The following is a 27,840-nucleotide window of genomic DNA, read 5'->3' on the forward strand; positions in this document are numbered from 1 at the left end:
CGCCGGGCCGTCCGCCCACTGACGTCATGACTTGTATCAACTAGAGTGGGCGCGGCTAAGCTCCATTCAATGAACAGAGCTTAGCCGCGCCCACTCTAGTTGATACAAGTCGTGACGTCAGTGGGCGGGCGGCCCGGCGGTAAACAGTGAGAAGGCCGCGGCGCTGCTGGAGCGCCGCTGCCTTCTCAAACAGCTGATCGGCGGGGGTCCCGGGTGTCTGACCCCCGCCGATCAGAAGCTGATGATCTATCCAGAGGATAGATCATCAGTTAAATGAAGGTGCAGAACCCCTTTAAGCCAGCCAGGGCCAGACGAGACTAGAGACTGACTGAGACAGACGAGACAGTGTGTGGCCTGGTGTGGCCCTACCGATACCAGACAGACAGACAGACAGACTGGACTGTGACTGACCTAGTGATGACGGTGTGTAGCAAGCAGGACACTCAGGTTAACTTAATAATATAAGGTACTACAACTTATGCGTTCTTTTCTTCCGGCATAGAGTTCCGTCGTCGGGGCTCTATGCCGGAAGAATACTGATCAGGATTATCCTAATGCATTCTGAATGGACAGTCCGTCCTTCAGGATGCATCAGGATGTCTTCCGTTCCGGAACGGAACGTTTTTTGGCCGCAGCAAATAGCGCAGCATGCTGCGCTTTTTGCTCCGGCCAAAAATCCGGAACACTTGCCGCAAGGCCGGATCCGGAATGAATGCCCATTAAAAGGCATTGATCCGGATCCGGCCTTAAGCTAAACATCGTTTCGGCGCATTGCCGGATGCGACGTTTAGCTTTTTCTGAATGGTTACCATGGCTGCCGGGACGCTAAAGTCCTGGCAGCCATGGTAAAGTGTAGTGGGGAGCGGGGAGCAGCATACTTACCATCCGTGCGGCTCCCGGGGCGCTCCAGAGTGACGTCAGGGCGCCCCACGCGCATGGATGACGTGATCGCATGGCACGTCATCCATGCGCATGGGGCGCTCTGACATCATTCTGGAGCGCCCCGGGAGCCGCACGGATGGTAAGTATGCTGCTCCCCGCTCCTACTATGGCAACCAGGACTTTAATAGCGTCCTGGCTGCCATAGTAACACTGAAAGCATTTTGAAGACGGATCAGTCTTCAAATGCTTTCAGTACACTTGCGTTTTTCCGGATCCGACGTGTAATTCCGGCAAGTGGAGTACACGCCGGATCCGGACAACGCAAGTGTGAAAGAGGCCTAAGTCTCTTTCTATTCTAAGGCTACTTTCACACTTGCGGCAGTGTGATCCGGCAGGCAGTTCCGTCGTCGGAACTGCCCGCCGGATCCGCCGATCTGCAGCTGACTGAAAGCATTTGTGAGACGGATCCGGATGCGGATCCGTCTCACAAATGCATTGCAAGGACGGATCAGTCTCTCCGCTTGTCACGCAGACAGACGGATCCGTCTTGTACATTTTTTCACATTTTTACCGGTCTTCGCAGGCCGGAAGGACGGATCTGGTATTTTGAATGCCGGATCCGGCACTAATACATTCCTATGGGAAAAAATGCTGGATCCGGCATTTAGGCAAGTCTTCAGTTTCTTTTCGCCGGAGAGAAAACCGTAGCATGCTGCGGTTTTCTCTTTTGCCTGATCAGTCAAAACGACTGAACTGAAGACATCCTGATGCAAACTGAACGGATTGCTCTCCATTCAGAATACATTAGGATAAAACTGATCAGTTCAATTCCGGTATAGAGCCCCTGTGACGGAACTCTGTGCGGGAAAAGAAAAACGCTAGTGTGAAAGTACCCTAACTAGAGAGATTAGATCTGACTGTGACTAAGGGCTCTTTCACACCTGCGTTCTTTTCTTACGGCATAGAGTTCTGTCGTCGGGGCTCTATGCCGGAAGAATCCTGATCAGTTTTATCCTAATGCATTCTGAATGGAGAGAAATCCGTTCAGGATGCATCAGGATGTCTTCAGTTCCGGACCGGAACGTTTTTTTGGCCGGAGAAAATACCGCAGCATGCTGCGCTTTTTGCTCTGGCCAAAAATCCTGAACACTTGCCGGATCCGGAATTAATGCCCATTGCCGGATCCGACGTTTAGCTTTTTCTGAATGGTTACCATGGCTGCCGGGACGCTAGAAGTCCTGGCAGCCATGGTAAAGTGTAGTGGGGAGCAGTATACTTACCGTCCGTGCGGCTCCCGGGGCGCTCCAGAGTGACGTCAGGGCGCCCCACGCGCATAGATGACGTGATCACATGGCACGTCATCCATGCGCATGGGGCGCTCTGACGTCATTCTGAAGCGCCCCGTGAGCCGCACGGACTGTAAGTATACTGCTCCCCCGCTCCCCACTGCTACTATGGCAACCAGGACTTTAATAGCGTCCTGGCTGCCATAGTAACACTGAACGCATTTTGAATGTGTAACGTGTAATTCCGGCAAGTGGAGTACACGCCGGATCCGGACAACGCAAGTGTGAAAGAGCCCTAAGACTGAGAGGAGAGCTGGCTGGCGGCTGCCCCTGAATCTTCCTGATTTAAAAGTTAAAGGGGTTCTGCACTTTCATTTAACTGATGATCTATACTCTGGATAGATCATCAGCTTCTGATCGGCGGGGGTCCGACACCGCCGCGGCCCTCTCACTGTTTACCGCCAGCCCAGTGATGTCACGAGTTACGACTAGTATCAACTAGCGTGGACGTGGCTAAGCTCCATTCAAGTGAACAGAGCTTAGCCGGGCTCAGGCTAGTTGATACTAGTCGTGACGTCAGTCACTGGGCCTGCGGTAAACAGTGAGAAGGCCGCGGCGCTGCTGGAGCACCGGTGCCTTCTCAAACAGCTGATCGGTGGGGGTCCTGGGTGTCGGACCCCCGCCAATCAGATGCTGATGATCTATCCAGAGGATAGATCATCAGTTAAATGGAAGTGCAGAACCCCTTTAAAGTTACTGTCAGTGCAGCCTGGATGATTACAGTGTTTACTTTACCGTTTAGAGAAATCATGTTCAAATGTGAGTGGTGGGAGCGTGATGTCATGAGTCATTACACTGTTATAGGGGGGGAAGGATCTGTGGATGATACTCTTATAGTGCTATAGGGAGGGGGATCGGGGGTCTGTGGATGTCATGACACTGTTATGGGGGGGGCGGGGAATCTGTAGATGACACTGTTATAGGGACGAGGATCTGTAGATGACACGATTATTGGGGGGGGAAATCTGTGCCACTCTGTGGATGACACTGTTAGGCTCCATTCAGACATCCATAACAGCGGCAATGTACGGGTCGGCATTTTTTTTTCGGGAACGGAATTGCGGACCCGGAAGTCCGGGTCCGCATTTCCGTATCCGCCAGCACGTCGTGCTGCCCTATAGAAATGAATGGGTCCGCAATTCCGTTATGCAAATTTCGGATGTGTGAATGGGGCCTTATAGGGAGAGGGATCCCGGTATGACACTGATATGGGGTGGATCTGTGGATGACACATATAGCATAAGATGCTATAAACGGTATGTCATCCACAGATCCCCCTCCATAAGGGTCATCCACAGATCCCCCTCCATAAGGGTCATGCACAGATCCCCCTCCATAAGGGTCATGCACAGATCCCCCTCCATAAGGGTCATCCACAGATCCCCCTCTATAAGGGTCATCCACAGATCCCCCTCCATAAGTGTCATCCACAGATCCCCCTCCATAAGGCTACTTTCACTTGCGTTCGGAGCGGATCCGTCTGGTGTCTGCACAGACGGATCCGCTCCTATAATAATACTGAGTACAAGTACTTCAGGTGCTTGCCGATAGCGATACTATCGGTTCATGCCATGTGACAAAGAGAAGGGGACTTGACACAGCTGGTAGATGCTGTATCTGGAGTAATTCCAGCATGCCCAGGCAGCTAGGACATGTTGAAATCTGAGTGATTTTTTTTTTTAAACCACAGACAGCAGGACTTTTCTTCCCTATTGCGGTTTTAGGTATTGGGTAAAGTATCGTAGCATTTCTAAGCATACTTGTGTAAATGTATCGTTGTTATAGCTGCCCCCCCTACTTTTGTCCTGGCCCCCAGTGTGCCCCCCCAAAATTTGAAAGCTAGAGACGCCACTGCTCGGCCATACTGAAAATAAACGGGGGGCGGGTGCACCCCCCCACACTGCTGCACGCCTCCCGCCCGCCTCCCTCACCGCCCACAATCCTCCCCCCGCTGCGCCCGCAGGCACAAAAACACAGAGGGCTGTAGGAGGGGTTAACTTTCAAAAATATGGGCACTTTAAGGTTTCTGATCCCGCAGGGAACAGAAACTTGCATAAGCGCTAAAAACCGCAGGTCTGAATTGACCTGCGGTTTGTAGTGATCGGCAATGCGGGGGGGTCACAGGACCCCCCTAGGCATTGTCACAGGGTGCCTGCTGAATGATTTCAACAGGCACTCTGTTCTGATAACTGCCGGCCGTGCGGCAGTGATCAAAACTACACAGGACGTACCGGTACGCCCTGGGTCCTTAAGGACTCGGAAAACAGGGCGTACCGGTACGTACTAAGTCCTTAAGGGGTTAAGAGAACATTGTGTGAAAGCCAAGATGAAGCCCTTAAACCAAAGCTAACAGAGACCAAAAACAACACCAATACCCAACAACAACAACAGAACACCAGAGCCAATTCCAGGACTACTTTGATCGCTAGATACAACTCCAGACACAACGATATCAGGAAAATATTGACAAAACATTGGGGGGTCCTATTAAAAGTTCCAATACTAAAGAAAGAATTACCTCCCCTCCCTTTGATCCCCTATCGACGTGAACAAACACTCTAGAACATTATTGCACCTTCTTACCCAAAACTATTACCAACCACAAAAATGGTTACAACCCTCCCGATTAGGAAGGTTAATCCCGCTAAGATAGGTGTGTATAGATGTAATGTAAAGAAGTGCATGTGCTGTTCTACCATAACATATAATACCAAAAAAGTTGTCAGTACCTCATCAAAATAAAAATTGTAGATAGGACAACCCAGACACTGCACAAGAGAAAGAATGAGCATCGCTCAAATATCAGACGCAAAATCCCAACACACAGTGCCTCGCGGCACTTCTCCGTCTGCCATGATGGCAACCCATCTGCTCTTAAAATGACCCCTCTCGAGTGGATCCAAAATTCCTACCAAACACTCTGCAGAAAAGAGATGTATTGGATCTACCAGCTCAATACTCTCTCTCCGTTTGGACTCAATGAGACTTTGGAATACATCAACTATTAGAGACACGTTCCAGAAGCCACCATGATCAGGCATTCCTCCATCAGAATCACTTATGGAAGCTCTTTCTTCAGTAACCCCCTACAAGATCAGTCAGGATTGCTGTATTCAATTATCCTGTATTTTGTTTCACATACTTTTATCCTTATATATTTGTACTATATTCTCTATATATTCAGCGCCTTTATTTGCTGTTTATGATATACAGGTATTGGCCACAGCCCAGAGATACCACTCACATTTTCGGAACTCATATGTCTATGGATAAAAGTCTAAAAAGCCGAGACATTTTCTTGTTATCCCCAGATCCCTACCCGTACCGCTAAGTACACCCCCTAGAGACATGATCTCCACTGACCCCATTATACTATGACACTATACTACATGCAGGTCCATGCACGTTTCATTTTATACATAGTCTTATGCATTTTTATGGTATATCTGTATGTGTGCATGTATGTATGTGTATATGTACAAGTATAAGGGTATCTATATATACTTTTTTACATATATATTTTTTATATATTTTTTGATACCTTTTATTGTTATGGGATCCTTACCCACATTTTTTACCCTCAATACGCGTGCACTTATGAGATAGTACTAATATTTGTCTGCTTTCTACCATACCCAATGACAAGCCATGTAGGGTTCATGTTTTTAGTGATACATATGGACTATAACATGGCACATTATATTTATATATACTTGCTATTCCTATCCTATTATTATATTTATTTTTGTATCCCTATTTTCGAAATTGTGTCTAAAACCCATCACCAGATTCTCTCATATTCCTCTGGATGTGGGGCAAAGTCTCTTCACTCTCCCTGCCAGATCTTGCTACGCTGAAGTCCGAAAAACGGAAGTCACGTGGGCCGCATGCGTTCCACGATGCGGTCCACATGCTGGAAGTCTAGCCACTCCTGCCAGCTCTTGCTGCGCTGATGTCCGAAAACCGAAAGTCACTTGGGCTGCATGCGTTCCACGATGCGGTCCACATACCGGAAGTTTAGCCACTCCGACCTAGAATGGATTGAGGTGTCCTTTTACCTCCTCCCCACCTTCACATATAGATCGGGGATGGAGGATATTTACAATATAAGCCTTGCAAGACATGTACCATTCATGACATCACTTCCTTATCCCGCCCGGACTCATGTGCTCCTAATAAATACACAATATGGATGGGTATAAATAGGCCATGTCTATCATTGTATGTTCTATATGTTTTTACTTATATATTGTTCCTGAGGAAGGGGGTATCTACGCAGCCCCCGAAACGCATTGAGCCGTGATTCAATAAAAGGAATATTCAAGAAGCCCTTCGTGTGGTGACTGCGGTTTGTTCTTGCGACTCTACAAGCGATCCCGGCTGGGGGAGCTTAGCCTTTGGGTGTTTTATGCTTATCCCTTAGACTATCTCCCCCTGTGAAGTGAGTTACTTATATGTATAATTTTATTCATTTTATCCATATTTATTTTATTCTATTTTTTGGCCTGTGGTTATCTATACCTATAATTGCAACCAGAACTGAGGTTTTGAACCAATTTTCAACTAACTGTTTATATATACAGACTGTTTCTTTAATAACGCACAGCCGTTCTTCTATTCACAGACCATATATACTTCATAAAAATCTACTCTAGACAATACAAGATCCTTTCAACCTCTTCCTATCATACTTCATTTCACACAGGTGATTGGCGCCTACTTTGTGGCTGGGTTCTATTCTTGTGTTTTTTTTTCCCCTTTGCTCTATCAATACTATATACAGATATCCTTGCTGTGTATTCAGCCACTCCTAGCAGCCTACCACCCACCTGCCTCCCTACTCACTATTGGTTTCTCTCTCCTCCCTGGTGGCGCCTGGTTGTTGTCCTTAAGACCACCTTTGGAGATACCATCCAAGGGAAATCTAGGATTAACACTCTTTTTGGGGGGATTTTTTTCCCCTCTTCCTTCTATGGCTGTGATTGGCCGGTGCATCATGTGACCCAGCCTCTATGCAAGCTGAATCACGTGTAGCACTGCCCATCAGCTCTGAGAACAGGAAGCAGGCAGCTGAAGTGAGGGAGAGTGTTAGGAATCCAGTTATTTGTTTTGTGGGTGACCTATAATGACCCAGAAATCTAATTATACATCTGGATGTTAATTCTGTGGGTGACCTATAGCGATTTTTTGTGGGTGCAATGCACCATTTTTTTAACCCTGACACAAAAAGTTCGATGACATATACCCATTTTGGTGTGAGATACACATGTACTTTATACGTTACAGGGAAATTAATATAGTTAATCTGACTGTTAGTTCGGCCGGTGACATATACACCATTTTTGGTGTGAGGTACACCTGCACTGCATAAGTGACAGGGAAATTAATATAGTTAATGCGTCTGTTAGTTCACTGGGTGACATAATCCCATTTTTGGTGTGAGGTACACTTGCACTGGATACGTGACAAGGAAATGAATATAGTTAATCTGTCTGTTAGTTTGGTGGGTGACCTCAAAGAATGAGGAGAGCATAAAATAAGGGACATAGCCCTGGTCGCGGTGCTGGTGGAGCTCTTGTTGCAGGGAGAGGATGTGGCCGATCTGTGCCAGCTACATGCCCAAATAAAAAACACCTTTCTCAGGTGCAGGTAGGCGTTCAGCATAATTTTATAGGCCCGAATACCGGTGTACGAATGGTGAGACCAGAACAAGTAGAGGCGATAGTAGATTAGATGGCTGACAGTGCCTCCAGTTCCTTCACATTGTCTCCCACCCGGTCCCCTGCTTAAACCGCAGAGTTAGCACCTGCAGCCCATGGGCATCTTTCTTTCACCTCACCCTCTTGCAAATCAGCCAAGCAGTCTGAGCCCCAAGTCATGCATCAGTCTCTTATGCTTTTTGATGACTCTGCTTGCGGGGTTTCCGTGGGCCATCCACCTAGCCCTGCCCCAGAAGTGGAAGTGATTAAGTGCACTGTTGTCCAACCACTTATGTCTCAGGATGAGGACATGGGAAGACCACCGCAGCACGTCTGTGATGATGATGATGAAACACAGGTGCCAACTGCTGCGGCTTTCTGGTGGAGTGGGTGGAAGATGATGTGGAGGATGATTAGGTCCTAGACCCCACATGGAATCAAGGTCATGCGAGTGATGTGTGCAGTTTGGAGGAAGAGGTGGTGGTCACACAGCGCTAGCCGCACAGCAAAAGAGGGAGCAGGGTGCAAAAGCAGAGTGGCCGTCACCTAGCCATATGCCTGCCACTGCCCACCGCACCCAGGGACTGAGCACACCAAAGCCAGCTCTAAGGAGTTCCCTGGTGTGGCAGTTCTTCAGACAATGTGCTGACGACAAGACATGAGTGGTTTGCACGCTGTGCAATCAGAGCCTGAAGCGAGGCATACATGTTCTAAACCTGAGCACCACCTGAATGACCAGGCATCTAAATACAAAGCACAAGCTGCAGTAGAGTACACACCAGAAAAAACACAAAAGATCTCAGGCTCCTCTTGCTCCCTATTCTGCTTCAGTCTTGGCCTCTTCCTCCCCCTCTGGAGTGACAGTGGCACCTGCCACCCTGCAAACAGAGGATGTGGCCGCAACATCACCACCTCCACCACCGTCACCCAGCATGTCCACATTGTCCCATGGAAGCGCTCAGCTGTCCATTCCCCAAACACTGGAGAGAAAGAGGAAGTATCACCCTACCCACATGCAATCCCCGGCCCTGAATGCCAGCATTTCAAAATTCCTGCCATTTGAAATGTTGTCATTCCGTTTGGTGTAGACAGAGACTTTTAAAAACCTTATGGCGGTGGCTGTCTCACAGTACGTGATTCCCAGCCCAAATCAGGTGTGCATTGTGCAAAGCCATCTCTGGCAAGGTCCACATAACTATTGATATGTGGACCAGTAAGCACGGGCAGGGACATTATATCTCCCTAACTGCACACTGAGTAAATGCAATGGCGGATGAGCCTGAGGCAGATAGCAGTTTGGAGCATGTCCTACTGCCACCGAGGATTGCAGGACATTTCTCCTTGCCTCCTGGTGCCTCCTCTTCCTACTCCACTTCCTCCTCTACTGCCTCCTCATCCGGTCAGCATAACACCTTCACCACCAACTTCAGCACAGCCAGGGGGAAACAATAGCAGGTTGTTTTGAAACTCATCTGTTTGGGGGAAAACCCCGACACCGCACAGTTGCTGTGGACGGGCATGGAACAACAGACCGATGAGTGGTTGGTGCCGCTGAGCCTCAAGGCTGGCCTGGTGGTGTGCGATAATGGGCAAAATCTCGTAGCAGCTCTGGGGCTATCCGGTTTCATGCACATCCCTTGCCTGTGCTGAATTTGGTGGTGCAGAGGTTCCTGAAAAATTACCCCGATATGTCAGAGTTGCTGCAAAATGTGCAGGCCCTCTAAGCTCACTTTCGGCATTCTCACCATGCTGTTGCTCGCCTGTCTGCGATGCAGCATAACTTCGGCCTTCCCGATCACCGCCTCATATGCGGCGTACCCAAAAGGTGGAACTCCACCTTGCACATGCTGGAGAAATTGTGCGAGCAGCAGCAGGCGATAGTGGAGTTTCAAATGCAGCACGCATGGGTGAGTCGCTCTGTGGAACAGCACCAATTCACCAACATCGAGTGGGCCTCCATGTGTGTTCCGCGTTGTGCTGTTTTGAGTACTCCACCAACATGGCCAGTGCCGATGACGCAGTCCTCAGCGTTACTAATCCACTTCTATGTCTCCTTGTAAAAACACTTTGGGCGATAATGGAAGAGGATGCGGCACAGGAGGAAGAGAGATAATTTCCACGGTTATCAGACCAGTCATTCACAAGTGGCTCGGAGGGTGGGATCCTGCACCAACAAACGCCATGTACACAACTGTCCAGCCAGGGCACAGTTCTGCAGGATGAGGAGGATGATGATAAGGAGGAACCTTGTTCACAGCAGGGTGGCACCCAATGCAGCTTATGTGCATCAATGGAGCGTGGTTGGGGGGATACAGAGGACACAGACGATACACCTCCAACAGAGGACAGCTTGCTGTTGCCTCTGGGCAGCCTGGAACACATGAGCGACTACATGCTGCAGTGCCTGCGCAATGACCGCCGAGTTCCCCACATTCTAACCAGTGCTGATTACTGGGTGGCCAGTCTGCTGTATCCCCACTACACGGACAATGTGCTGTCCTCAATTCTGTCACTGGAGCGTGAAAGGAAGATGCGCAAGTACAACCGCACGCTGGTAGACGCGCTGCTGATGGCATTCACACCTGACAGCGGGGGCTCAGTGGAAGCACAAGGCGAAGGAAGAAGAGGAGGAGGAAGAAGTTGCTAACGCAGATGAGGCACCACCAGCACCTCAGAAGAGAGGGTTAGCATGGCCAAAATGTGGAAAAGCTTTGGCAGCATGCCACAACAACCAGCACCACCAGCTGATACGGAACGTCTTAGCAGGAGGCAGCATTTCAGCAACATGGTGGAACAGTACGTGTGCACATGCCTACACATACTGCCTACACATTCAACTTCTGGGTCTCCAAATTGGGCCCTTTACACCTTGGAGGTTCTGGCCTGCCCTGCAGCAAGTGCATTGTCCGAATATGTGCTTAGCACGGCAGTGGGGGGTAACCATAGACAAGCGCAGGCGCCTGTCCAAAGCCAATGTGGACAAGCTCACGTTCATTAAAATGAACCAGGCATGAATCCCACAGGATTTGTCCGTACCTTGTCCTGAGTAAACAAGTATACTGGCCTCACCCAGCCATTGTTATACTCCAGAGCACTTTTTTTTTTTAATTCTCTTCTCTATTTCCCAATGTTTTGGGGTCTTCCCAAATTTATAAAAAAATATATATATAAACATTAAATAAATAAACAAAAAAATTATAAAAACAACAAAAACCACCACTTCCACCTACACCGCCACGTCCACTGCCTCCTCAACCTCCTACTCCACTTTGACCTCTGCCTCCAAGTTGAAGATAATTGTTTGAAATGTTTTTATATTCTTTATTTTAAGCCATTTCTAGTGATGATTGAGCACCAAAGTATTCGGGTGTTTGCTATATTTGTGTGCTCGGCCGAGCACCCCAGTATAATGGAAGTCAATGGGAGACAACCAGGCACCCCCTGCTCTGAAGAGGGGAGGGTGCCTGGTCGATTGGAAAAGGTCAGTAAGTAACAGAAACACCACTGAAATGGGTCGGGAACAGCATGGGGACGATGTCTGGATGCATCTTGGACTCCCAGGTCGCTGCTGGGAACCATGTGTCCGAGTTTTTACGCCACTTTTACAGACTGACAAAAATATGCTCAAACCCCCCTCCCCCCCAAAAAAAAAAAAAAAACAATTTTACAGGGAAAATTATTTGGAAACATTCTTTCCAGTATATTCAATTATAATGGGTCACCTATTTGACTATGGTAGGGGTGCTTAGTTTAAAAGTGACTCACCCAGCAATTATTTGCAGCACTTGCACTTTATATACAATTGATATAGTTCAAAATATAAATGAATAAACAAGCACTCATCATCCAAATCACATATAAAACCAACTGGATAAAAATGCTATTTTAGATAAAAAATACTATTTATTTAACATATATAAAAACAAAAATATGTTAGATAGGACTTAAAAAAGTTTCCCTTGTAGAATGTTTTGATGCACAGTGGTGATATTTCAATGCACAAATGATATTGTGTCAACGTTCTATTAAAGCTTTGCCATTCATAAATAAGTGAAAACAAACTGACCCGCGATGAAGCTGGCGTCCCACGTGATGCTCTGTCACGTGACTCGTGTATCGGAGATTGAAATTCTGTGTTTTAGGCATCACATGACAAACAGAGAATTACAAGCCCGGATACACGACTCACGTGATGGAGCATCACGTGGGACGCCAGCTTCACTGCGGGACCGAAGGCGCAAGGCCACTGCACAGAGAACAAGCACACAAACGCCTGACACCAATACGAGGGTGGGTGAGTGTATCTACACCACGAGGGACACCTCTGATGTTGATGTTGAAGCAAATCTTAAGTGAGTAGAGACAATATTTACACTCACCCAAAGAATTATTAGGAACACCTGTTCTATTTCTCATTAATGCGATTATCTAGTCAACCAATCACATGGCAGTTGCTTCAATGCATGTAGGGTTGTGGTCCTAGTCAAGACAATATCCTGAACTCCAAACTGAATGTCAGAATGGGAAAGAAAGGTGATTTAAGCAATTTTGAGCGTGGCATGGTTGTTGGTGCCAGACGGGCCGGTCTGAGTATTTCACAATCTGCTCAGTTACTGGGATTTTCACACACAACAATTTCTAGGGTTTACAAAGAATGGTGTGAAAAGGGAAAAACATCCAGTATGCGGCAGTCCTGTGGGCGAAAATGCCTTGTTGATGCTAGAGGTCAGAGGAGAATGGGTCGACTGATTCAAGCTGATAGAAGAGCAACGTTGACTGAAATAACCACTCGTTACAACCGAGGTATGCAGCAAAGCATTTGTGAAGCCACAACACACACAACCTTGAGGCAGATGGGCTACAACAGCAGAAGACCCCACCGGGTACCACTCATCTCCACTACAAATAGGAAAAAGAGGCTACAATTTGCACGAGCTCACCAAAATTGATGTTTTCTGTCCGGTGAATGCATAATTTTTGGGGCCTGTAATCTAACTGGCCAACAGTAATATTGCTATACGGTGAACTCCTAATGTACCTCCAGCCAATTTTCTAGGCTCCAGCAAGGCACATTTTTGACAGTTTCCCTTTAAGACACATACAAATGGCCCCTGATTTAAAATAAATATTTTTTGTGGGAATTATTGCCATTGATCCCCCTATAGTATGTCACTGTCTATGTTGTGGGACAATTTGTGCACTTCTAGTAAGTATTTGGTGGCTGCAACTATGACATGAAGGAAGTCAGGTTTGCCTGCCATTAAAGTGAATGGGGAGTCTTGTAGTTGTAGCGTTCGCAAATCGTCCCGGCTGATGTTCGTCCATCACTACTGTTCACCAGTGATCTTAAGAAAATTTATGTGCAAAACAATTAGAGACGGTCTCTCTGAATCAAAGTCTCTATGTTTATGCTGGTGACAGACTTCCTTTGATATGTTCTCCACCACAACAGATTACTTAACCTTTATACTGTGGTTTATTAACCCCTTAAGGACACATGACGTACCGGTACGGCATGTTTCCCGAGTCCTTAAGGACACATGACGTACCGGTACGTCATGGCTTTAAATAGCGATGCCGGCGCCGCGGGGGTTAATCGGAACGGGATGCCGGCTGAAATCATTCAGCCGGCATCCTGTAACAATGCAGGGGGGGGTCATTTGACCCCCCCGCATCGACGATCGCAGAAAACCGCAGGTCAATTCAGACCTGCGGTTTTCTGCGTTTCCGGTCCATTCGGGTGTCCTGTGACCCGATGAACCGGAAAAAGACTGCGATCGGTGGCGTAATTTTACACCACCAATCGCAGTCCGAGGATTTGCAGAGGCGGAGCTGGCCCTGGTGCTGAACGCCGCTGTCCAGGGTGCTGATTGGTGCAGGGGAGAGAGGCGCGAGATTCAAACTTCCTGCGCTCCTCTCTCCCCTCCTCTTCCTGTCCAGCACCCTGACCGTGCAGCATCGTCCAGCACCAGCTCCTGTGTCCCCCTAATCGGCATCCATCACCCTCCTGCACCCATCGCCACCCAGGTAGGTTAGGGTCAGTGAGGGAGAGGCACCTTTAGGCAGGGATAGAAGGGAAAAGTTAGAAAAAAAAAAAGCACATTTATTCCAAACTTTTTTGTTTCAGCTACCAGACCCCAGACCCCCCCTGCCACTTGCCCCCCCCCCCGCATCCCCCCCACCACCATATGCCCAGATTGCCTCCGACTCTGAGAGCCCCAGTGAGGATGAGGATGACCCCACGTTCCTTTTGTCATCCGCATCCTCCTCATCATCATCGGATGACGATGAGCCACCAAGGCAGCGGAGACGCCGCCAGGCGGAGCCAGGGGCCACACATGCTAGGGATCCTGTGGCCCACCCTAGTACGAGCCGCCCTGGGGTTCGTACTGGTTTCCCGGCCCACCAAATAAGTTCACCGGAGCCCCCTGCCGATGAACTTAGCTGGTGTCCCCCAGTGGACTTTGAGCCTGAGATTCCGGATTTCGCTGGCTATCCTGGAATCCAGATTCCCACAGTGGGGTTTACTGAAATAGACTTTTTTAGTTTTTTTTTCAGTAACCCACTGGTGAATCTGATGGTGGAGCAGACGAATCTGTACGCCCAACAGTTCGTCGCTCAAAACCCGGGCTCATTTTTGGCTAGACCCGGTGGCTGGACGCCGGTCAGTGCAGCCGAGATGAGGACATTTTGGGGCCTCGTGCTGCATATGGGTCTAGTGCAAAAACCCAGTGTCAGGCAATACTGGAGTGGGGACGTCCTATACCAGACCCCACTGTACAGTATGGTCATGACACGCTCCCGGTTTGAGGCCATCCGGAAATGTCTGCATTATTCCGATAATGCAGCATGTCCCCCCCGAAGTGATCCTGCCTATGACCGGCTGTACAAGATACGGCCGGTCATCGATCACTTTGGGGCCACATTTCAGCAGGCCTACGTACCTGGAAGGGAGGTCGCGGTTGATGAGTCTCTCGTTGCGTTCAAGGGGAGACTCAGTTTCCGCCAATACATTCCCACAAAGCGGGCGAGGTATGGCGTGATACTATACAAAATTTGTGAGAGTACCTCAGGGTACACTTACAAATTTCGTGTGTACGAGGGGCGAGATTCCCGGATTCAACCACCAGAATGTCCCCCCACTCTGGGTGTTACCGGGAAACTCGTGTGGGACCTTATGTACCCACTGCTGGATAAGGGTTACCACTTGTACGTGGACAACTTTTATACCAGCATTCCCTTGTTCAGGTCCCTTGCCGCCAGATCCACGTTCGCTTGTGGGACCGTGCGGAAAAATCAACGCGGCCTCCCTGCCCACCCCCTCCAGGTACCTATCCCCAGGGGTGAGACCCGTGCCCTTACCAGTGGAAGCCTGTTGCTGGTCAGGTATAAGGACAAGAGGGATGTCCTTAGGCTGTCCACAATCCACGGTAACAGCACCACCCCAGTCTCTGTGCGAGGTACCACGGCAACGGTCCTCAAGCCCGATTGTATCGTCGACTACAATCGGTATATGGGAGGAGTTGATCTCTCTGATCAAGTCCTCAAGCCATATAATGCCATGCGCAAAACCCGGGCATGGTACAAAAAAGTTGCGGTCTACATGGTGCAGGTTGCCATGTACAACTCTTTTGTACTATCCCGAAGCGCTGGCAGCACAGGGACATTCCTCCAATTCTATGAGGCAGTCCTCAAAGACCTGATCTTTTCGGACCGGGAAAGAGCAGGCCGGAGTACCTCGGGAACTGGAGGCGCCCGGATCGTCCCTGGCCAACACTTTCCAGGTGTGGTCCCCCATACTGGAAAGAAGGGACGAACCCAAAAAAGATGCAGAGTGTGTCACAAGAGGGGGATACGGAAGGACACCACTACTCAGTGTGACACTTGCCCCGATCATCCGGGCCTCTGCGTTATCGATTGCTTCAGGGAGTATCACACTTCCATGGAGTACTAAATTTTTATAATCTCCAACAGTCCCCTAGAGAACATAAAACACTATGTCTCTCAGACTTTGGAGACACAGAAACAATTTTTTTTCCCCAAAAAAATATTAGTTTTAGTGCAGGCTTCCTCAAACTGCGGCCCTCCAGATGTTGTAAAACTATAACTCCCAGCATGCCCAGACAACCTACAGCCATCAGCAGGGCATGGTGGGAATTGTAGTTTTACAACATCTGGAGGGCCGCAGTTTTAGGATGCCTGCTTAGTGTCTCCAAAGTCTGAGAGCCATACATATTGGGCATCGTCGCGTGCGTAAAAGTCGTCGCTATAAAAATAACATTTGACCAAACCCCTCGGATGAACGGTGTTAAAAATATAAAATAAAAACGGTGCCAAAACACCCATTTTTGGGCAAAATTTCCATTTGAATCCTTTTTTTCCAGTAATAAAGCAAGGGTTAACAGCCAAAAAAAACTCTATTTATGGCCCTGATTCTGTAGTTTGCAGAAACACCCCATATGTGGTCGTAAATGGCTATATAGCCGCACGGCAGGGCATAGAACGAAGGGAACTCCATATGGTTTCTGGAAGGCAGATTTTGATGGACAGTTTTTTTTTTTGACACCATGTCCCATTAGAAGCCCCCCCTGATGTAGCCTAGACTAGAAACTCCAAAAAAGTGACCCCATCTAAGAAACTACACCCCTCAAGGTATTCAAAAGTTACTTTATAAACTTTGTTAACCCTTTAGGTGTTCCACAAAACTAAATAGCAAATGTAGAAAAATTTTAGAATTTTATTTTTTTGTTACCTTGCCTCAAAAAAGTGTAATATAGAGCAACCAAAAATCATATTTACCCCTAAAATAGTACCAAAACAACAACCACCTTATCCCATAGTTTCCTAGATGGGGTCACTTTTATGGAGTTTCTACTCTAGGGGTGCATCAGGGGGCTTGAAAAGGGTACATGGTGTAAATAAACCAGTCCAGCAAAATCTGCCTTCCAAAAACCGTATGGCGTTCCCCTTCTTCTATGTCCTGCCGTTTAGCCAAATAGTAGTTTACGACCACATTTGGGGTGTTTCTGCAAACTACAGAATCAGGGCAACCCATTTTGAGTTTTGTTTGGCTGTTAACCCATTTTTTTCAGTAATAAAGTAAGGGTTAAAATGGAAAATTTTCCAAAAAATAGAAATTTCTAAATTGTTTCTCCATCTGCCATTAACTCTTGTGGAACACCTAAAGGGTTAACAAAGTTTGTAAACCCAGTTTTGAATACCTTGAGGGGTGTACTTTCTTAGATGGAGTCACTTTTTTGAAATTTTTATTCTAGGGGTACAACAGGGGGCTTCAAATGGGACATGGTATAAACAAAACCAGTCCTGCCAAATCTGCCTTCCAAAACCCATATGGTGTTCCCCTCCTTCTATGTCCTCCCGTTCGGCCAAACAGTAGTTTACGACCACATATGGGGTGTTTTTGCAAACTACAGAATCAGGGCAACCCATTTTGAGTTTTGTTTGGCAGTTAACCCTTGTTTTACTCCTGGAAAAAATTTATTATATTGGAAAATTTTCCAAAAAATAGAAATTTCTAAATTGTTTCTCCATCTGCCAATAACTCTTGTGGAACACCTAAAGGGTTAACAAAGTTTGTAAACCCAGTTTTGAATACCTTGAGGGGTGTACTTTCTTAGATGGAGTCACTTTTTTGAAATTTCTTTTCTAGGGGTGCAACAGGGGGCTTCAAATGGGACATGGTATAAACAAAACCAGTCCTGCAAAATCTGCCTTCCAAAACCCATATGGCGTTCCCCTCTTTCTACGTGCTCCCGTTTGGCCAAACAGTAGTTTACGACCACATATGGGGTGTTTTTGCAAACTACAGAATCAGGGCAACCCATATTGAGTTTTGTTTGGCTGTTAACCCTTATTTTATTGCTGGAAAAAATGGGTTAAAATGGAAAATTTTCCAAAAAATATAAATTTCTAAATTGTTTCTCCATCTGCCAATAACTCTTGTGGAACACCTAAAGGGTTAACAAAGTTTGTAAACCCAGTTTTGAATACCTTGAGGGGTGTACTTTCTTAGATGGAGTCACTTTTTTGAAATTTCTATTCTAGGGGTGCAACAGGGGGCTTCAAATGGGACATGGTATAAACAAAACCAGTCCTGCAAAATCTGCCTTCCAAAACCCATATGGCGTTCCCCTCTTTCTACGTGCTCCCGTTTGGCCAAACAGTAGTTTACGACCACATATGGGGTGTTTCTGCAAACTACAGAATCAGGGCAACCCATTTTGAGTTTTGTTTGGCAGTTAACCCTTGTTTTTTTCCTGGAAAAAATTTATTATATTGGAAAATTTTCCAAAAAATCTAAATTCTAAAATGTATGTCCATTTGCCATGAAGTGTTGTGGAAGACCTAAAGGGTTAACAAAGTTTGTAAAAACAGTTTTGAATACCTTGAGGGGTGTAGTTTCTAGAATGGGGTCATTTTTGGGTGGTTTCTATTATGTAAGCCTCACAAAGTGACTTCAAACCTGAACTGGTCCATAAAAAGTGGGATTTTGAAGATTTCTGAAAATTTCAAAATTTGCTTCTAAACTTCTAAGCCTTGTAACATCCCCAAAAAATAAAATATCATTCCCAAAATGCTACAAACATGAAGTAGACATATGGGGAATGTAAAGTCATCACAATTTTTGGGGGTATTACTATGTATTACAGAAGTAGAGAAACTGAAACTTTGAAATTTGCAAATTTTTCAAAATTTTTGGTAAATATGGTATTTTTTTATGCAAAAAAATTTACTTTTTTGACCCAATTTTAGCAGTGTCGTGAAGTACAATATGCGACGAAAAAACAATCTCAGAACGGCCTGGGTAAGTCAAAGCGTTTTAAAGTTATCAGCACTTAAAGTGACAGTGGTCAGATTTGCAAAAAATGGCCTGGTCCTTAAGGTGAAATAGGGCTGTGTCCTTAAGGGGTTAAGCAATTTGACGTCAACATTCTTACCATTGTTTTCCAGGCATGGTGCCAGGCTGTAACAGTTTATGGCCAGACAGGTTTATCCTGCATTCTCATCATACTTCCACCAAGACATAATTACATAAAAAGTGAATTTATTTACCTGTGGAGAATGGCATGAATGCATCACTTTTCTTGAAGCTTCCAGACTTGTCCAGAAAATGCCCAGGATTGAATTTTTCAGGGGTGGCAAACTGACTGGGGTCTCGTAGAACAGTGCACAGCATAGGGAAAACAGATGTGCCCTGTATCCAAAAAAAAAATATCAGAGGTCCATCACTTTCTTATTGCCATTTTAATTTTAAGATTAGATGAAGTTCAAGGTTAAAAATGGTGAGTGGAGATAAGAGAATTGGTTCATAAGAATCGATTTGTCCCATTAGGCAGGGTTCTATACCTGCGATGGGGTGTCCCCGAAGCTGAAGATGCTCCTCCTGCCCTTGATTGACATTTGTCCCAGATAATATTGTGCCTGGTCCGCTAGTGGTGAGTAGAGACGAGCGAAGTTTTAAAAAATTTGATTCAGCTGCTTCATCAAATTTCATAACGAAATTTGATTTGTTACAAATTGCTTCGTAATGAATCACATTCCATTGTATGAAGCGGGCGCGATGACGGGGAATGGCAATAGTGCCGCCAACCATCAGGGGGGTTAATCAGGGGTTAAAACAAATAATATATACTCTCACCTCATTCATTTGATCGCGGAGAGGCTGCCGCAGTCATCTTCATTGAAGAAAACGCGCCAATTGGGGCCTGCACTGATGAGATAACGTCACCACGTCATCACACTGGGCAGATGCAGTGATGTCGTCTTGATGACATCATCTCACCCACCCAGCTTGATGGTGTGGTGACGTCACACGTCAGCATGAGAGAGAATTTATATATTTTATTCAATCAAGATAGATGTGACGGCCTCTTCGCGCTCAAATGCATGAAGTATGAAAAATGTATTCGTTACCACAAAGCGCCAGAAAGTTCAGATTCATGGCAAATCAAATTTTTCATGGCTCTCATGTTTCACTCAAACCTAGCTAACACTTCCCCCCAGCATTAGCGTTAGCTAGGTTTTAGTGAAACAGTAGGAGCACAGTTAGGCAGTAAAGAGGTATCTACGGAGAAATAAACTTGAGATAGGTAGTGCTGGTGGGTGTGCCCAATCACTAGCACAACTAATAAAGAGAGATCCTGTATTGCTGCTGAGACATTAAGCAGCAGACACAAGCATTTATATATATACTCCAAACACTATGCCTCCCACTGAGTGTTTCAACAATTACCTCTATATTCAAAGGATGATTCTAGAAAATGAAACTGAATAAAGGTGAAGTTTTAAACGTGAAAAACTACGGCAAAATTCACAACAGGTGTTTGATCCATGAATCCCCCAATAAATTTACTGATTCAAATAGAATTGGTATTTAAACAGTCCTCCTCATCATGCAGTTCACATTTTGACATCATGAGATCAAGACAACACCTAACAATTTATGAACAGTAGCTCGCCATTGCAAGGCTTCAAGCAGAATGTTCTCAGATGGAAGTGGCCACTGAGCTTAGAGTGTCACATTGTCATCAGCAGGATGCTAAAGAGAGAGTCTGAAAGAGTCACAGAATGGTGGATGTCCTTTGGCCACATCCCACACTGATGACCGCTTCATTGTGAACAATGCCCTGCGGAACAGGATGATAAATGCCATGGTGCTGTTCACTGATGAAAGTCGATTCACGCTGAGTAGAAATGATAGGCGCCAATGAAGCTGGAGATGTCAAGGAGAATGCTAATTGTTGACAGCAGATGAGCCTTTTTGTAGTGGTGATGGTGTTACAGTGTGGGCAGGTGTATCCAGTCAATACAGAACTGCCCTACACTTTGTGAATGGTACAGTGACAAGCCCATACTACTTGAATAACATAATTAATCCAGTCATTGCGCCTCTGCATGAACAACATAGGCCTAATTTCATTTTCATGGACAACAATGCTCCAGCTCATCGAGGTTGCATCATTAGAAATCAGCTGCTGGAGACTGGAGTACCTCAAAGGGAGGGGCCTGCACTTTGTCCAGACCTGAATCCCATTGAAAATCGATGGAATCAGCTGAGTCATTGTTTCGAAGCTCGTAACTCCATACCCCAGAACCTCAATGACCTAAAAGCTGCCCTTCAAGAAGAGTTTGATGCCATGCCGCGGCAGGCAAGTTGACTTGTAAACAGCATGAGACATTGTTGTCAAGTTGTAATTGATGCTCAGCGCCACATAACAAGTTATTGAGACATTGGCATATTTTGTGGGTGTACACCACTGTTGTTAACTTTTGCAGTGGCGTGCCTAGGGGGTCAGGGGGTGCGCTCTCAGGGGGGGTGCCAAAAGCAATGAGCGCTTTCATCAATACAGATGGAAACACTCATTGCTGGAGCGCTGACACCCACATACTGTGGCGGGGCAAGGGAGCACATAGTTCCCTGACCCGCCGCCGATCACAGCTATAGGCTTCAGGCCTAGTAGGCCTGAGGTCTATGCGGTAGTGAAATCCTGGTGCAAGTGTGCATGATGACATCATCGTGTGCGCCTGTGCCAGAACGCAGTACAGTGAAGTGTGTGCGCCTGACATCACACGCCTGGACATACTGTAGGTGAGTATTTAGCTTTTAGGTTTTATTATTATTTTTTTTTTTTTATGTGCCAACTTTGGGGGACATGAGGGGGACACATAGGAGGACATGTGAAGAGGGTATATCAGTGGGAAATTGCAATATGGGGGCAAATTACTATGTGGGGCAAAATTATTATGGTGAAATACTGTGTTGGGGCAAATTATTATGGGAGGGATTACTATGTGGGTGCAAATTATTATGGTAGGGATTACAATGTGGGGGCAAATTACTATATGGGACAATGTGGGGGAAGCTACTGTGTGGGGGAAATTACTGTGGGGGGAGGTAGTGGGGGGAAATTACTGTTGGGGGCAGTGTGGGGGAAATTACTGTTTGGGGCAGTGTGTGGGGAATTATTGTTGGGGGGCAGTGTGGGGGGAATTACTGTGGGGGCAGTGTGGGGAAATTGCAGTGTGGGGAAAATTTGTGTATGGGGAAAATTATTATATGGGGATTGTGGGGTAAATTACTGTGTGAGGGCAGTGTAGGGAAAATTATTGTGTGGGGGCAGTGTGAGGGAGATTACTGTGAAGGTCAAATTACAATATAGGGCGGTGTGGAGGAAATTACTGAATGGGGCAGTGTGAGGAAAAATTGCAGTGTGGGGGAAATTACTGTGGGGGGGGGCAGTGTGGGGGAAATTACTGTGGGGGAATTGTGGGGGAAACTACTGAATGGTGCAGTGTAGAGGAAACTGCTGTATGGGGCAGTGTGGGGGAAATTACTGTGTGGGGGCAATGTGGGGAAAATTACTGTATGGGGTAGTATGGGGGAAATTACTGTGTGGGGGCAGTGTGGAGGAAACTGCTGTATGGGGCAGTGTGGGGGAAATTATTATGTGGGGGCAGTGTGGGGGAGATTACTGTGAGGGGCAAATTACAATATGGGGCAGTGTGGGGGAAATTACTGTATGGGGCAGTGTGAGGTAAATTGCAGTGTAGGGGAAATTACTGTGGGAGGCAGTGTGGGGGCAATGTGGAGGAAACTACTGTATGGGGCAGTGTAGAGGAAACTGCTGTATGGGGCAGTGTGGGGGAAATTACTGTGTGGGGAAAATTACTGTATGGGGTAGTATGGGGAAATTACTGTGTGGGGGCAGTGTGGAGGAAACTGCTGTATGGGGGCAGTGTGGGGGAAATTATTGTGTGGGGGCAGTGTGGGGCAAACTGCTGTATGGGGGCAGTGTGGGGGAAATTACTGTGTGGGGGCAGTGCGGGGGAAACTGCTGTATGGGGGAAACAACAGTGTGGGGGCAGTGTGGGGTGAACTATTGTATGGGGGCAGTGTGGGGGAAATTACTGTGTGGGGAAAATTACTGTGGGGGAAACTACTGTGTGGGGGCACTGTGGGGGAAATTACTGTGTTGGGGAAATTAAGATATGGGGCAGTGTGGGGCAAATTACTATGGGGGCAGTGTGGGGGAAAGTACTAAATTACTATATGGGGAAGCATGGGTGGCATTTCTATTGGGGAGGCACTGTAGGGGAAATTCTATTATTTTTGGGGACACTATACAGGGTTTATTACCTGAAACACAAAATAGGATGTTATTATTACTGGGGGCACTCTAGACATATAACTGCTGTAGACACGATAGGGACATTTGGGGTAATTTATTCAACTGGTTTAAAGTAGAACTGGCTTAGTTGCCCATAGAAGCCATTTATATTCCACCTTTCATTTTTGACAGCTCTTTTGGAAATCCAGTTGTACTTTACACCAGTTTGATAATTGACCCCAATTATGTCTACTGGGGTAACTTTTTTCAGCAGTATAATACCTGGGTCATTGGGAGGCACAACAGGCACAGTATTGGGAGTGGCAGCAGGATGATATTGTCGGGACACTAGGATGGGGAGGTTGATGGAAAAAAGGAGAAATCTAACGTGTCTGTGTTACAAATTCTGTAGCGACGAAATGTGGCTGAAATAATTTGTCATGGCGGTCTAACGGAGGAGAAGAGGAAAGAGAAAGTCTACATGACAGGAGATGTCCCTGGATTTAAGAGGTATGTGGTCAAATAGAGAAAGAACCCGCCCTGGGTGCGAAACCCCTTAGGCAGGCCACTTAGCTTTTGTTGAAATAAATTGTTTGATAAGAGGAAATCTCTATTGCATGCTTATACTTAAATGCCCAACTTTCATGATATAATATCACTCTAGTGTGAACTTTTTACGATTTCCATAAATTTCACCCAAATATCCCTAACTTTTTGTGAATAGTGTATAGGCACGTTAACCTAGCTCACCAACGGCACAATTAATAATTAATCTGTTCAGTTATACACAGACTTACTGTGCATCAGACTCATTATTAACAGGTGGACTAAGATGTAGGTACGTTTTTCTAGTTCATCTGCTGCGCCATTTATACATAATTTGTTCTGTTATTCATAGACTTACTGTGCATCTGACTTCGTGTCAACAAGCAGTCTAATATATAGGGCTAACAATTACTGATGAGAATAACTGAACAAATAAATGATGTGTGTATGTGGTTAGCACTGTTGCCATGCAGCGCTGGGGTCCTGTGTTCGAATCCGAACAAGGAAAAGATTTGCATGGAATTTGTATGTTTTCCCTGTGTTTGCGTGGGTTTCCTCCCACACTCCAAATACATACTAATAGGGAACTTAGATTGAGAGCCCCATTGAGGACAGTGTGATGCTAATGTGTGTAAAGTGCTGTGGAATATAGTAGCACTATATAAGTCAGTATAATAAACAAGTGTGAACTAAGCGTAATAATGATGAACAGTCATTCTACAGCTAACAGAAGGGGTTCAAATGCATATGGCAGATGGCACTTTAACCCATTTCTGCTCAAGCTGATAGGTGAAGATTCAAATTAAGAGACCTCAGCTATTAAATCACAATACCCAAATAGAGATATACATCCTCAACAGCCAGAAACAGGTATGCAATTTTTAAAAAAATTAAATTTGTCAGTATTTTTTCTGTTGTTGCAAACAAAGGTACATTACATGATATTACAGTATCTCTCTTAGTGCCCTCTTAGATCAATATTGAACAGTTTTTATGTAGAACTGTAAAAGTCTATAAGTCTGCAACTTCATTGAAGACTATGAGCAATCGCATTTACTGCTGCTTTCATTGTTCATACTGAATGTGATGTCACATGGCAGGCCACTGATCTGTCAGCATGCAGAAATGACTAAATAATGTGTTCTGACAGGGGTGCAATCTCCATTAAATATTAATAGGCAGCCATCTTGATTGGTGAGGTTATCCCAAGAGCTGCTTCCTACTCTCTACACTGTGCTGACCTCTGTAGTACCTAGTGTAATCACAAACTGTACTAGCATGTAAAGAAAAGCTGAATTTTAAATTGAGTGTTACTGCAATATACATGAAATAAAAATAAAGTTTTTATGGGTTTTCTGTACATTTTCCTTTCTGCTAGAACCTTCTCTGTTTCTCCGTGTGGCTAAATCTCAGCATTTAGTGGTGGACCAGTAACTTCCCTGCTCTCATCCTCCTCTCAGTGTTTGCGTAGTGATTTTATAGTGAAGCGGACTAGACACATTTTATTCATTTATCCCTCCTTTAATTTACATACAAATATATAGCTATACTGTACTGTATACAGTTGAGAGGGAAGGGGGCATTATACACTCACCTAAAGAATTATTAGGAACACCATACTAATACGGTGTTGGACCTTCTTTTGCCTTCAGAACTGCCTTAATTCTACGTGGCATTGATTCAACAAGGTGCTGATAGCATTCTTTAGAAATGTTGGCCCATATTGATAGGATAGCATCTTGCAGTTGATGGAGATTTGAGGGATGCACATCCAGGGCACGAAGCTCCCGTTCCACCACATCCCAAAGATGCTCTATTGGAGTGAGATCTGGTGACTGTGGGGACTCATTGTCATGTTCAAGAAACCAATTTGAAATGATTCGAGCTTTGTGACATGGTGCATTATCCTGCTGGAAGTAGCCATCAGAGTATGGGTACATGGTGGTCATGAAGGGATGGACATGGTCAGAAACAATGCTCAGGTAGCCCGTGGCATTTAAACGATGGCCAATTGGCACTAAGGGGCCTAAAGTGTGCCCAGAAAACATCCCCCACACCATTACACCACCACCACCAGCCTGCACAGTGGTAACAAGGCATGATGGATACATTTTCTCATTCTGTTTACGCCAAATTCGGACTCTACCATTTGAATGTCTCAACAGAAATCGAGACCCATCAGTCCAGGCAACATTTTTCCAGTCTTTAACAGTCCAATTTTGGTGAGCTCGTGCAAATTGTAGCCTCTTTTTCCTATTTGTAGTGGAGATGAGTGGTACCCGGTGGAGTCTTCTGCTGTTGTAGCCCACCTTTCTTTCCCATTCTGACATTCAGTTTGGAGTTCAGGAGATTGTCTTGACCAGGACCACAACCCTACATGCATTGAAGCAACTACCATGTGATTGGTTGACTAGATAATCACATTAATGAGAAATAGAACAGGCGTTCCTAATAATTCTTTAGGTGAGTGTATACCATAGTGCTATTTATTAGTGGAGTTGATGAGGTTGTGTGTGAGGGACTATTTTTATTTATGCATATGAGGAAGACAGGACAACAGAATTTTGTGAACTGGGGGATAGGTTTAGCAATGCACTCCTGTAATATGCAGGTGCTTGGGACTGACTACTTCCAACTCTCTACACAATGCTGACCTCCAGACCTCACTCACCAATGTTTATCTGAAATATATTTTCTAAAACCAGGACATAGAGATGGATATAATGTCCCTTCAAATCCAAGCCTAACTGCACATCTAATGACACAAGCTAACAGTATCATAGTTTGTCACTTTTATGGCTGTCTCATGACCTGAAAAGACAAGCTTGAATAGAAGTGGATCGGGTGCAGCACCTGTTGACTGCTACTTACATTGTTGTTCTAACACCTCTCCTGGGGCAGTATAATTACATCTAAAAACTACAGTCATGCAAACGCAATCAATGTCTTCCCACCATGAGGTCCTTAACATGCACTGGTTATGAAAAACAGATCATGCTGACTATAACATGACTTGCAAGCAATAGTAAAAGTCCAGCTCACCTGCATCAGCAGTTTAGAGAGTGCACGGATGGGAAGAGACCCAGATTCATATACTTGAGAAAGAAGATATCCAGCACCTCGATTTTTCGTGCTTAAACGATGTTTATTCCATAAACCAAGTGTACAGCGGTAAAATCCTCAGAGTACAAGCCCCAATACGGTCTACGCATTTCGAACCCAGTGGTTCTTAATCATGACCTTCACAATAAATTTCTGAGGAAGCATATATATAGGAGTGAACACAAAAAATCCCTCCCCCCTTAAATTAGCTGGGTGGTGCAAACCATCCCAGGTGTTACAATAAAAGTGCTGACAGAAATTTAAATGCACAGAACAAATTTAAAATCTAACATGAGCCACTATGAACAGACATTTTATGACATTAAACCCAGCAAAAGAATGAGCAGTAACAGAACAGACTAGCAAAAAAAAAAAAATTCTCCATCTGAACACTCCTCAATACTTGCTGGCCGCAATCTACTTCTGTTTATTCAGGCTATACAATAATTTTTTTATTATTTTTTAGTTTTGCAACATGGTGTAGTTATTTAATGACTATTAATAGATATACATGAGTTATTTTCTCAAATTTAGTCCTGCAAGAGAGAGAGAAAAAAATAAATGCTCCATCTGAACACTCCTCAATACTTGCTGGCTGCAATCTACTTCTGTTCATTCAGGCTATACAATGATTTGATGATTACATAATTGCAAGCTTTACATAGGGAGTTGCCGCATCGTGTAAAACCTGTATATCGCAACCAACATGTCCACAATTGTCCCACCGATTTTTGGCTGAAAAGTGAGGGAGATAGAGAGGCAGCCAGTGACATAGGTCTCCTTGATACCACCCTGTGCCCTCCTCTCAGTATTTTATATAACTGTGGATCCTCATTGGTCTGCCGATGTATCTGCCATACCCTCCTTTCTAAACTATCTGAATAGTAACCTATATGGACTGCGATTTGTTGGAGCCCATGATGCTTATAAAATGAATTTCCTGGATGTGACTTTGACTGGTATTCCAGGTCAGGTAATATGTACTCGGACTTACCGCAAACCCATATCGGGAAATACAGTACTAAGAGCCAATAGTCACCATCCACTTCACACAGTAAAGACTATTTCAGTAGGTGAGATGATCAGAGCTAGGCGCAATTGCAGTAGAGACTCTGATTTCTGTAAAGAAATACGAGT

The 27,840-nt window shown here is 45.6% G+C and overlaps 1 protein-coding gene across 2 annotated transcripts in view; it reads right to left on the bottom strand.

The window, feature by feature from the left end:
- LOC122923110 (cytochrome P450 2G1-like) overlaps positions 1-27,840 on the bottom strand; it is a 78,325-nt gene that overhangs the window by 20,545 nt on the left and 29,940 nt on the right. For both annotated transcript variants that reach the window (XM_044273837.1, XM_044273835.1), the window contains one exon: positions 19,001-19,142. In XM_044273837.1, the coding sequence (XP_044129772.1) occupies positions 19,001-19,142 (142 nt within the window). The remainder of the gene's footprint in view (positions 1-19,000; positions 19,143-27,840) is intronic.

This window comes from Bufo gargarizans, unplaced genomic scaffold, assembly GCF_014858855.1.
Source record: "Bufo gargarizans isolate SCDJY-AF-19 unplaced genomic scaffold, ASM1485885v1 original_scaffold_1203_pilon, whole genome shotgun sequence".
NCBI lineage: Eukaryota > Metazoa > Chordata > Amphibia > Anura > Bufonidae > Bufo > Bufo gargarizans.